The sequence below is a fragment of the Dendrobates tinctorius genome, unplaced genomic scaffold (assembly GCF_039654945.1).
Source record: "Dendrobates tinctorius isolate UK_male_01 unplaced genomic scaffold, ASM3965494v1 ptg000196l, whole genome shotgun sequence".
Lineage (NCBI taxonomy): Eukaryota > Metazoa > Chordata > Amphibia > Anura > Dendrobatidae > Dendrobates > Dendrobates tinctorius.
In genome coordinates this window covers 10194105-10206316 of record NW_027361863.1, presented here as the reverse complement: position 1 = coordinate 10206316, position 12212 = coordinate 10194105, and the positions used below count along the sequence as shown (strand labels likewise).

The 12212-nt window shown below is 41.3% G+C and overlaps 1 protein-coding gene across 7 annotated transcripts in view; it reads left to right on the top strand.

Moving 5' to 3' along the window:
* LCOR (ligand dependent nuclear receptor corepressor) overlaps positions 1–12212 on the top strand; it is a 107412-nt gene that overhangs the window by 67999 nt on the left and 27201 nt on the right. For 5 of the 7 annotated variants that reach the window (XM_073552875.1, XM_073552871.1, XM_073552873.1 and 2 more), the window contains 3 exons: positions 9344–9476; positions 9937–10227; positions 11314–11410. In XM_073552875.1, the coding sequence (XP_073408976.1) occupies positions 9344–9476; positions 9937–10227; positions 11314–11410 (521 nt within the window). The remainder of the gene's footprint in view (positions 1–9343; positions 9477–9936; positions 10228–11313; positions 11411–12212) is intronic. The other 2 variants (XM_073552872.1, XM_073552877.1) reach the window with 1 other exon arrangement.

Below are 12212 nucleotides of genomic sequence, written 5' to 3'. Positions count from 1 at the left end.
GCAGCATCAGTTTTTTTCTGGGCTATGATTTAGCACAAATGTGCTCCCTCCCTCGTCCCCTCTTCATAGACTGTGAAGCATCATGATGTGAAACATTTACTGAGCTGTACCCTGAGACACGCCTGAGATTGAAAGTTCAGAGTAAAGCTATAAATATATTATGAACTTTTTTATTTGTCATTATCTGTACTATTGATTTATGCAAAGTTTATTTTTCCTATCCAAAATTATGCATGATTCCCTATTCTTACAGAATCATAGAATCGTAGAGTTGGAAGGGACCTCCTGGGCCATCTGGTCCAACCCCCTGCTCAAAGCAGGATTCGCTAAATCGTCCCAGTCAGATGTCTGTCCAGCCTCTGTTTGAAGACTTCCATTGAAGGAGAACTCACCAAATTACAATATAACTTATTTTCTTTGTAAGACAAAAATATTTTGAGAGCGACCAGTTACAAAATGCCTAAAGCCCCCGTTACACACTGCGATATCGCTAGCAATATCGCTGTAAAGTCACCGATTTTGTGACGTTACAGCGATATTGCTAGCGATATCGCTGCATGTGATACTTGCCTCCGACCGGCTCCCCCGCTTGTTATCGCTGATCGCGCGAGAAGCTGCTGGACCATTCCTCGTCGGTCACTTCCTGCGGCGCTTCCTGCTGTGACGATGAGCGACGCGTGGAGCCGGGCGGGAGGACGCAGGATCGCCGCGTCTGACAGGTAAGTAGCGATCCCCGTCCCCAGCGATGTTGCTGGTGAGATCTGCCACTTAGGCTCACTAGCGACCACCTAGCGATTCACCAGCGATCCTGACCGCGTCATACTTACACCCAAAAGTTTTCAAAGCTGTTACTGAGAAAGATAACAGCAAGAAACAAGTGCCCAGCACTTCCCGCCATGCATAGAAGCAAAGAGCATCTCAATCATTACTTACAAGATATTTTGTAAGTGACAAAGTTACTGTAATGACAGCAGCTATGTTTAAGAGACAGCTCATAGAGTTTGCTGTGACAAGATTGTGCAAATGATAATGGTACACCATCAGCTTTTACAGCTCTTAGGGTACCGTTACACATAGCGATGCACCAGCGATATGACGCGGTCAGGATCGCTGGTGCATCGCTAGGTGGTCGCTAGTGAGCTGCCACACAGGCAGATCTCACCAGCGACATCGCTGGGGTCGGGGGTCGCTACTTACCTGTCAGACGCGGTGATCCTGCGTCCTCCCGCCCGGCTCCACACGTCGCTCGTCGGCGCCACAGGAAGCGGCCGACGAGGAATGGTCCAGGAGCTTCTCGCGCGATCAGCGATAGCCAGCGGGGGAGCCGGTCGGAGGTAAGTATCACATGCAGCGATATCGCTAGCAGTATCGCTGCAACTTCACAAAATCGGTGACTTTACAGCGATATTGCTAGCGATATCGCAGTGTGTAACGGGGGCTTTAATGGAGAAATGGCACACAAACTTAAGGCCCCGTTACACACAGCGAGATTGCTGATTTTGTGACACATCAGCGATCTCTCCAGCGATATCGCTGTGTGTGACATCCAGCATTTCCCGGCCACACTGCCGGGTATCACTGATCGTGCTGGATCGTCCTGGGCCGTTTTTTCATCGCTGGTCTCCCGCTGGCCAGCGCGCATCGCTGCGTGTGGCATCGGGAGCCAGCGAGCAGCTACGCTGCACACTGGTATCCAAGGTAAACATCGGGTTTATAAGAGCAGCGCAGCTCTTAGAAACCCGATGTTTACCTTGGAAACCAACGTCGCGCTGGTCCTGATTGCAGGAGGGGCTGTCTAACATGTCCCAGCGATCCCATCCATGTCGGATCGTTGGTGGGATCGCTGGGGCATCGTTATATGTAATGGGGCCTTTAGTCTTTTTCTGGAAAGCGAAAGTATTAGAAAATTAGTGATTGAAGAAGCCCTTAACCAAAAGGAAGATCTTAAAGACTCAAGACACTTAATATTTCTCAAAATGGATGCCTCCACATGTCAGAGTGAACTATTTTGTGATCAAGGTTCGATTTGTGACAACAAGAAAATTCTTACCAAGACACTGGCAGTAAGATAATAAAGCTTTTCACACCAGACAGTTTCTCCAGGCCTTAATGGAAAGTTCTGCAAGATTATGAGCTCAAATAAGAACAGGTTCTTGCTATTGTAACTGATAATGCTTCAAACATAAATAAAATTAAACTGAAGAATGAGAATAATGAAGGTGAACAGCTAGAAGAAAACATCAGATTCAGTATGTTTGAAATGGAAGGCCACAGTCCTGTAGCTCAGGAACAAACAGATATTATTACTACAGAAGAACAGCAAAATGATTCACAATTAGATAGCTTTGAAGCGGCTTCAACAAGATTTTCTCATATTCATCACATGCCCTGTGTTGTGCACGTGCTGCAGCTGGCAATAAGAGAGAGTCTGCATGAGGGTCGTGCTGGAACTCTGGCAAAGTGAGGAAATTGGTGATTGCTGCCAGAACCCCTAAAATTGATTCCATCTTGAAGAGGTGCTGGAAAATGGGCAATTGTGGATCAAGCACCTATTTAATGCTTGAGCTGAAACCCTTTCTTGTAGACATGGCTAACCGTCAGGTAACACTAATTGAAGGCCAATGGACACAATGGCTGAATTGAAGGAATTGCTTCATCACCCATTTGCAGTGACTAAAAAAATTGCAAGCTGAGGATTTAATTCCTGGCATTTTCATAAGGCTGCTTTCACACATCCGGCTTTTTGAATCCGGCACGATGCGGCGAAAAGTGTGAAAACCGGATCCGGTTTTGGCACATAGAATTTAATGATCGCCGCATCGTGCCGGATGGACATGCGGCGCCTCCGTTTTTAGCAGGAAGCGTAAAATCTCTGGTGTCAGCAAAAAACGTTGCCTGCAACGTTTTTTTGCAGCGCCGGAACGGCTTTTTTAACAGCGCATGCGCGGACACTGAGGTTTAACCCACAAGTGCCCGGCGAGTAAGCGTGTATCTCTCCCCTCCCCGCATACCGCTGCCTCTCTCGTCCCCGGTGCAGCTCCTTTAAATGCTTTCCAACTGGATCAGGCGCCGCATCTGCATCCAGTGTCACCACTGCAGGCCTGATCCGGCGGTACGGCTTTTTGCCGCACGCCGCCACACCCCTAACACCGGATGTGTGAAAGCAGCCTAAAGGAGTGGAAGAACTTGTTTTGCTTGTCCCATAGAGGAGAGACACTGCTATTAGAAAATAAAATCCATCCAACAGCTGTTTGTAGACCCGAGTCATCATATATTGCTGGACAGCTTACTAAAGGAAAAGAAGCTCTGACTGAAGTAGCGGTTAGGGTAAATGGGCTACAGGATTGCCAATAGCAAGAGGACTTGTGTCTTGCCAGTGCTACTGCAACCATATCTTCAGCTTCATCAGTTGAGTTTAATTTTGAGAAGTATTTGGACGACATAGAGCAGGCAATGTGTTACCGCAGGGAAAAAGATTCCACTCCCATAGCAAACAGATTCACCATATTGCAGCAAAATTTTTCACTTGCTTTATGAAGGAGGATCTGATGGAGGCGATACTATTTCTAAGAACAATCTGTCACCCATTTTTAGTGATATCATGTAAAGATATCACCCAATTGTGCATCCCATAAGGATTCTATTAGGACTTTTGATTCCCCCCGACCCCGCACCTTTGATGCATAAATACTTTTTATCTCGGTGGAGATGTATGGAAATCGCTGCGGTCCGATGGGCGTGGCTTGTTCGCCCCCCTCCTCGGCTTGCTGAATGTAGTCTTCATCTGTGAATATCACAGATGCTGTAGTTTTCTGCGCTTGAGCATTGAAAAGGCCTCCGGCGCTTGCGCAGTATGCTTTGCCCAACTGTGGGCAAAGCATATAATCGGTACTGCCATGCACCGGTATTTTTCAGCGTGGTCTATGCCCCGGAAGTGCGTCCTGCATGTGAAGACTTCCGGGGCATAGACCGCACTGAAAAATACTGGCGCCTGTGCAGTACTGATTATATGCTTTGCCCACAGTTGGGTGACCGATTCCCTTTAAGTACATTTTTTTTGAAAACCATTTTCCCCATTGCTGCATAGTGTATTGTACATTTACAGTTTATTAACGTTTTTTGTTTTCTAAAGTTGTATTCCAGTAAATATATTTTATGTTCTATCTAAATAGCTTGATTATTGTATCATAATGATTAAAACTTGATGTTACCATTTTAATACACTAAATGTGTCACTTAAACATGAGCCATGTATGAGGGAATCGGAGGTTTGGATTACTGACTCAACAGCCCTGGTGAAATGGTAAAGGGATGGGGTATATGTACAACATAATGTATATTCCAGTCTGCCCTAAAAGAGCTTTTCTTTCCCCTCCTGATCCCATATAACCTTTATTTTCCTGTATGATAATGTATAACTTTTTAAATATCAATAGAATGGCTAACAGCACTTCCAGGATCCAAGGGATGCACGCTCAAAGTCCAAAGACCCAGTTGGACATCAGAAATCCCAGTAAAGATAAAGAAGAGCAGCATCCAGTCCAGGTGAAAGAGTATATGAAAATTTATTCAGCCATGAAACTGACGTTTCGGCCATCAAATGGCCTTTTTCAAGCATGAAAAAGGCCATTTGATGGCCGAAACGTCGCAGTTTCATGGCTGAATAAATTTTCATATACTCTTTCACCTGGACTGGATGCTGCTCTTCTTTATCTTTAATGTATATCTTTTTATCACGTGTCACTATGCTGTTTAATTGTTGCTGGATTTAAAGGCATGTCGAGGCATGGAGAATTCTGCCCTTCAAAACTGTGGCAAAATCGGTATATTTTGTGTGGATTATTGTTCTCAACTTTTGCATTGCACAATTCCACAGGCTTTTTGCCTAAGTGTGAGCATGTTGTGGAGTCCTTAAGGTATCCTAATAGTCTGCGGTTTTAACACCAAAATTCAGAGCCATACTGTTGTGCTCAAAAGTTTACATACCCCGTCAGAATTTTTGCTTTCTTGGCCTTTTTTTTTCAGAAAATATGAATAACGCCAAAACTTTTTCTCCACTCATGGTTAGTGGTTGTATGAAGCCATTTATTGTCAAACTACTGTGTTTTCTCTTTTTTAAATCCTAATGACAACCCAAAATATCCAAATTACCCTGATCAAAAGTTTACATACCCTGGTGATTTTGGCCTGATAACATGCACAGAAGTTGACACGAATGGGTTTGAATGGCTACTAAAGGTAACATCTTCACCTGTGACAAATGCCAGGAAAATTGGGATGCAAAGAAAAACCCACAAATAACATTTCCTGAAATACTGGACTCTCTGAAAACTAGTGGTGTGGCTGATTCAAGATGCACGATAAGGAGGCACTTGAAAAAAAAATGGGCTGCACGGTCGAGTCACCAGAAGAAAGCCAAATTACTCTGATCAAAAGTTCACATACCCCATTTCTTAATACTGTGTATTGCCCCCTCTAACATCAATGACAGCTTGAAGTCTTTTGTGGTAGTTGTGGATGAGGTTCTTGAACTGTACACTTGAAATCTCCCCAGTGGCTCAATGATATTGAGGTCAGGAGACTGAGATGGCCACTCCAGAACCTTCACTTTGTTCTGCTGTAGCCAATGACACGTCAACTTGACCTTGTGTTTTGGGTCATAGTCATGTAGGAACGTCCAAGTACGTCCCATGCCTAGCAGTATTTGCGGATAGTTTGCTGCATTCATCTTTCCTTCAACTTTGACCATGTTTTCTGTGCCTTTGTAGCGCACACATCCCCAAAACATCAGCGATCCACCTCTGTGATTTACAGTAGGAATGGTGTTCCTTTCATCATAGGCCTTGTTGACCTCTCTCCAAATGTAACGTTTATGATTGGGGGAAAAAGTTCAATTTTGGTCTCAGCACTCCAAATTACCTTGTTCGAGAAGTTTTGAGGCTTGTTTTGCGTATTGTAGGCGAGATACTTAGTGGTATTTGCGCAGTAATGGCTTTCTTCTGGCGCCTCGGCCATGCAACCCATAGCCACACAGCTAATTTTCAGAGTCCATTATTTCAGCTGATGTTTGTGGGTTTTTCTTTGCATCCCAAACAATTTTCCTGGCGTTTGTCACAGGTGAGAATGTTACCTTTTAGTAGCCATTCAAACCCATTTGTGTCAACTTCTGTGCATGTTTTCAGGCTAAAAGTACCAGGGTATGTAAACTTTAGATCAGGGTCATTTGGATGTTTTGGGTTGTCAATATGATTTAAAAAAGAAAAAACAGTAGTTTGACAATAAATGGCTTCATACAACCATTAACCATGAGTGGAGAAAAAGTTTTGCTGTTATCATTCATATTCTCCAGTTCAAAACCCTAACCATGACATACAAAGCCATCCACAACCTGTCTCCTCCATACATCTGTGACCTCGTCTCCCGGTATTTACCTGCACGAAACCTCCGATCCTCACAAGATCTCCTTCTCTACTTCCCTCTTATCTCCTCTTCCCACAATCGCATAGAAAACTTCTCCCGTGCATCCCCCCTACTCTGGAACTCTCTACCACAACATATCAGACTCTCGCCCACCATGGAAACCTTCAAAAAGACCCTGAAGACCGACCTCTTCCGACAAGCCTACAACCTGCAGTAACCACCGATCCACCAAACCGCTGCACGACCAGCTCTACCCTCGCCTACTGTATCCTCACCCATCCCGTTGTAGAATGTGAGCCCTTGCAGGCAGGGTCCTCTCTCATCCTGTACCAGTCGTGACTTGTATGGTTTAAGATTACTGTACTTGTATGTATTATGTATACACCTCCTCACATGTAAAGCGCCATGGAATAAATGGTGCTATAATAATAAAAATCTTCTCTAAAAAAAAAAAAAGCAAAAATTCTGCTATGGTATGTAAACTTTTGAGCACATCTGTAGTTTACTGTACAATATTTATAGATGGGTTCTGTTACATAAAACAAAAATCAGCATGAATTTGAGGGCATGTTATGGATTTTGAAAATCAGCACTACAACCATTACTGGTACACTGGATTTCGACCATTACCGACATGCTGTATTTTCATAGCCATGATGAAATCTGACAAGATCAACGTTTAACCCCTTTCCATCATTGGGCGTAATAATACACCCATTCTGGACTCTCCCGTTTGGTGTGGGCTTCAGCGCTGAGCCTACACATTTCCGGGCAACTGACAGCTGATCTATACAGCTGATGTGCCCGGAACATCCGCAGGTGGAATCGCGATCACCCGCCGCTGTTAACTAGTTAAATGCCACTGGTCATCTCTTACAGACACATTTAACTTGCGCTTACCTGAAGCTCATTGCTAATCCTGCCCATCGGTGACCCCATCACATGATCACGGGTTACTGATGGGTCGGCATAACATTGCCAGATTGCTGTTAGCACCACCCTCTGGTCGGCACTCATACCAAGTGAGCATTTCTGCTACACACAGGCTGTGATCATCGCCTGTGTGTATCAGAAGCGATCAAAGTACTGCAGCTTCTTATCTCCCATGGAGGCTATTGAAGGGTGCAAAAAGTAAAAAAAAAAATTAAAATTAAAAAATAAACAAATATATAAAAGTTCAAGTCACCCCCCCTATGTCCCATTCAGAATAAAGCCATAAAAAAAGTCAAATGCACACATTGGGCGATACCAAATCTATCAACATAAAAAAAATAATTAACCCTAATGCTAAAGGGCGTAATGAGAAAAAAAATGAAAACACCTGAATTGCGTTTTTTGGTTGTCGCTACATTGCAATAGCAGGCGATCAAAAGATCGTATCTACACAAAAATGTTATCAATAAAAACGTTGGTTCAGCGTACAGAAAAATAGGCCCTCAGCCAGCCCAAAATCACGAGAGACACTACAGTTCTCGGAAAATGGCCTTTTTTTTTTTTTTTTTTAAACCAATTTTTGGAAATTCCCCCCCCCCCCTTCCCCGTTTGTAAAAGTAGTGGGCCATCTCTTTATGCATTGCTAACTGCCCCATAATATGCATATACCCATGAGACAGCCAAATGTGTTTCTTTTATACAGAACTGGTGCAATGTTATAACAAATATTCAATAATCTGCAACTATACTTTGTTTTGCTCTAGAAAAATTAATGGATAGTAAAAGTATTAAGCTAAAGTATGCTAGATACAGTATAAGTACTGCACTACAGTAACGTTTTATGACAAGCAATAAACTTGTTATTGCCAAGTTTTTGAAGTTTTTTCACTGGTGGCGATCTGAATCCTTTGACCTTCTCCGATCACTGTATCCAAAGGGCAGAAATGATCCAAGTCAGCTGAGCACTTTGCCTCTTCTTTTCAGTGATAAGGATTGGAAACCCGAAAAATCAAAACTTGAGATATGATGTTATAACATGTCCAAAAAATCTTTAGTTGCCCTTTTAAATTTGATGTCCTCTCATTTTTAGCTATATAGCCATTCCTGTTATTGATCCTCTTCCTGTAAATAAAGCAGTTTTTACAATATGGAAATATTAGATAATATACCGTGTGTGAATATTTATTCACAAATCAAACACTTTTTGTTGATTCTTTTTACAGTGTACTCTTCGGGCGTGTGCAAACGCTGCGGATTCTGCTGCGGATCCGCAGCGGATTTGGTCCTGCGGATCCGCAGCAGTTTCTGTACCATTATAATCAATGGAAAATGAAATCTGCAGTGCGTACGGTGCGGAATGTTCCACGCGGATTTGCTGCGGTTTCAAATCCGCAGCATGTCAATTCTTTGTGCGGATTCCGCTGCGGTTTGGCACCTGCTCCATGGCAGGTGTCAAACCACAGGGGAAACCCGCATGCTAAACCTCAGAAAATCTGCAGATAAACCCGCAGTTCTTTTGACCTGTGGTTTTACCTGCAGATTTAGGAAAATCCGCGCAGAAAATTCCACAGCAGAATCCGCGGCGTTTGCACACCCTTAATCCGCTGTCATGTGCTAGAGGTCATAAGTTGTCCGGGTCTAGCCTTGTACAAACTATTCATTTTAAGTTTTATTTGAGGTAACCCTTTAAATGTCAAGGACATGGGTAATACATCACGACTTTAGCTCAAAGGCGGACAACACTTTAACCAGGGGTCACATAACCTGCAGTGCCATCCCATATGGACCTAACAAGTGCTGCATTTTTTTTTCTCCCCACAGCCCCATAAATAGAAAATGGATAAAGCAGATCAAAGTTGCAATATTTAAGACACTGCTGTTATCGAGCAGGATGGAAAGTTCTTTGTTTTGTTTTTTCTTTGTGATATGACAGTAATTTTTAATGTAGACTTACTCTCCTAACAGGGTGCCTTCTTATGTGTTTATTTAGGAGCATTTAGCTGGCTTTCATAAACCAATTAATGAATCAGGCCAAGAAAACTTTCTGAAACAAGAGCAAGCAAAGATAATTCGACTAGAAAGGCAAGCAGAAGAATTCATCAATGCAGTCTTCTACAAGAAAGGTTTGTGGTGTTTATGGATAAACCTTCTTTCTCGGCTATAAATTTGATTATATAAGTTTCTGTTCTTACTACAATCGTACTAGTATTTTATACGATGGCTGGTGGCCAATTTAAGCTGAATAGTTGAGTCATTTGAGGCGATTTGTAGTTTTAATCTTCAGTACTATCAGCTTTGTCAAGTAGTGCATCCATAGTAACCAGTCCTACCTTGTACTGTATAGGTTTTTAATTCATGGCTGAATCTCCACTAGGAAGTTTAAGTGATATCATGCTTAAGAGAATTAATATTTTAAAATAATCTTAGGTCTTAAACATTAGATTAAAAATGAGCAAAAATTGTCATATATAATTTTTAGACTTGCACTATAAAATGTATTTTCATACATGTTTAATGTTAGAAACTATGTAAATTAAAGTCTCTAAATTTTTTTTTTTTTTTTCTTTCCCCTGATAAATCTAGACAGTCCTAAGATCTCTGATCCCAATATTCCCCTAGTTGCTCGTGAGATCATGCAGCGAATGATTCGACAGTTTGCTGCTGAATATACCTCAAAGAATAGCTCTACTCAGGATTCAAGCTCGCCCAACAGCACAAAGAACCAAAGCTTGCCGAAATCACCCTCCGGACAAAGTTCACCTCCCCCTGCCACTACCCAGAATCCTGTGCTTAGCAAGCTTCTGATGGCTGACCAAGATTCTCCCTTAGACCTCACTGTCAAGAAGGCCCATTTGCAAGAACCCTGTGAGCAAGGTATCTTAGTTTGCATAGATTTGTTTCAATGACTCTGGTTTCACGTCTCGAGTGTCTGGTTTTTATTGCTCTTTAGCTGCAGCAAAACTATTTTTCGCTAACCAAAATTCTGCACTTTAAACCCACTAAAACAATATATGTGTATTGCACTGGTGGTCCCCTAAAAGTAGTCTCACCCTGGGCAGGTTTGAGATTTGCATACATATAAATGGAATTTGCAAGCTTCAGGTGTGTGGAATTTTTGCAACAAATAGGAAGGTGCAGAAATGAAGTTGTTGTGTTGCCTAACAATATGAAAACCGCTTCTGAGCTCCCTGCAAATTGTGGTCCTCTGTTATGATTCTAAGTTTTACCTGCTTTTTGTTTTGGTGTAAAATCTAATGTGTCTGACTAGTTAATATAATTAGTATTGTTATGTAATTGATGCTAAATGCTGTCAGAGGTATATGATGGAGTTGGTGAAGTTAGATGGGTTTCACATCTATTGGGGACGTCTGTATACCTGGTTCAGGAACAAACAGAATTGACATCCAGATGAGATTGTTTATATGACTGATGCAAATGATCAGATGGCTACTATACAGTGCATCTGAAGTCCACTGTCCGTTGTTAAAACGGGGGGAAAAAAAAGTTCTGGCTAAACTTTTTATTCCATTCAAAGAGTGGACACATAACAAAATTATGACACCCCCCCCCCCCATCTCCGTGGAAATCAATCAAGCCCTTTTGCCTCTGCATCAGTTATGCAACAGATACGTTTTGGACATGAAATCGGTTTGTGTTCCAAATGCAGGTGTGAATTCTGCTTTACTCAAATGTTGTATAAACCTAAATGTGTAAAAGTATTCAATAATAAAACAAGACTGTGTGCAATAAATTAGTGAAACTTTCCTGTATGTCACTTGATTATCTACAGTGCGTGGAGTGTGGCTAATTCACAATAAATAAGACCGGTTAATGCTAGGTGTTCCCTTCTCTCTACTTGTTCTCTAGCAATGACTCATTGTTTACTGCCTTTAGTAATGATGGCAATCACCTATAGTAATAAAGAAAAGTTAATGTTGTTTTGTCTTGGTTCTGTTTCAGCAGATGGAGTGCTTGACTTGTCCACTAAAAAGAGTCCTTGTTCTGGTAGCCTGAACTCCTCTATTTCTCCAAGTACCTCAAACAATATAGGGAATGGGTAAGCATCATCAACTCATCACATACACTATATTCTTTTAATTGCTCTGAACTAAATCATATTAAATTTCTAAACTAAAGTGATTATACCTTCCATCTTTTTAAAGCAATGAAATTCACTCTTTAAATTAGTGTCGTGTTCATGAAATCATATACTTTGTTCCCATTCATTGTATGACCAATTTCATATAAATCTGCAGGATAAGCTTGCAATGATTGTAAGAATTGTTTGGGCACTTATAAAAAAGGAGGAAATCTGGGTTTGACAGATTTAATATCTATGAATTTTCGTATTGCCTAAGCACTTTAATGAGCATTTTCCATTTATTTTTATTTTGTAAAAATTTTTTTTTTTTTTTTTTTATTAACTATTTTACCAAATAATTGTGGTTTCATAACTTTTAAATCCGGAAATTCAACCCTGCATTTTCATTATATTTAGTGTGGCTTTTTTTTTTTCATAACCTTTTATCAAGTTTTAGAAATCATTTGTACAGATTTTATAGTTCTAGCTGTATTAAATAAAATTTCATTTTTACATTTTTTTTTTAACTATATAGAGCTGTGGTATTTTAGCCATGTGTTTGGGATTCAATTGGGACAGCATGTAACTGGTTTAGATGTGGCTGTAGAAAGCATCCATATGCTCTATATATATTTTTTCTATCCAAATATGTATCTTACATTTCAATGTTTTAAATCACATCTTAAAATCTATAATCAATCACCATCTAAATCATGCCTATTGTCACCTATCAAATCTGTTCTGTCAAGAGGAAAAATGGTCTGACTGATGCAGTAAG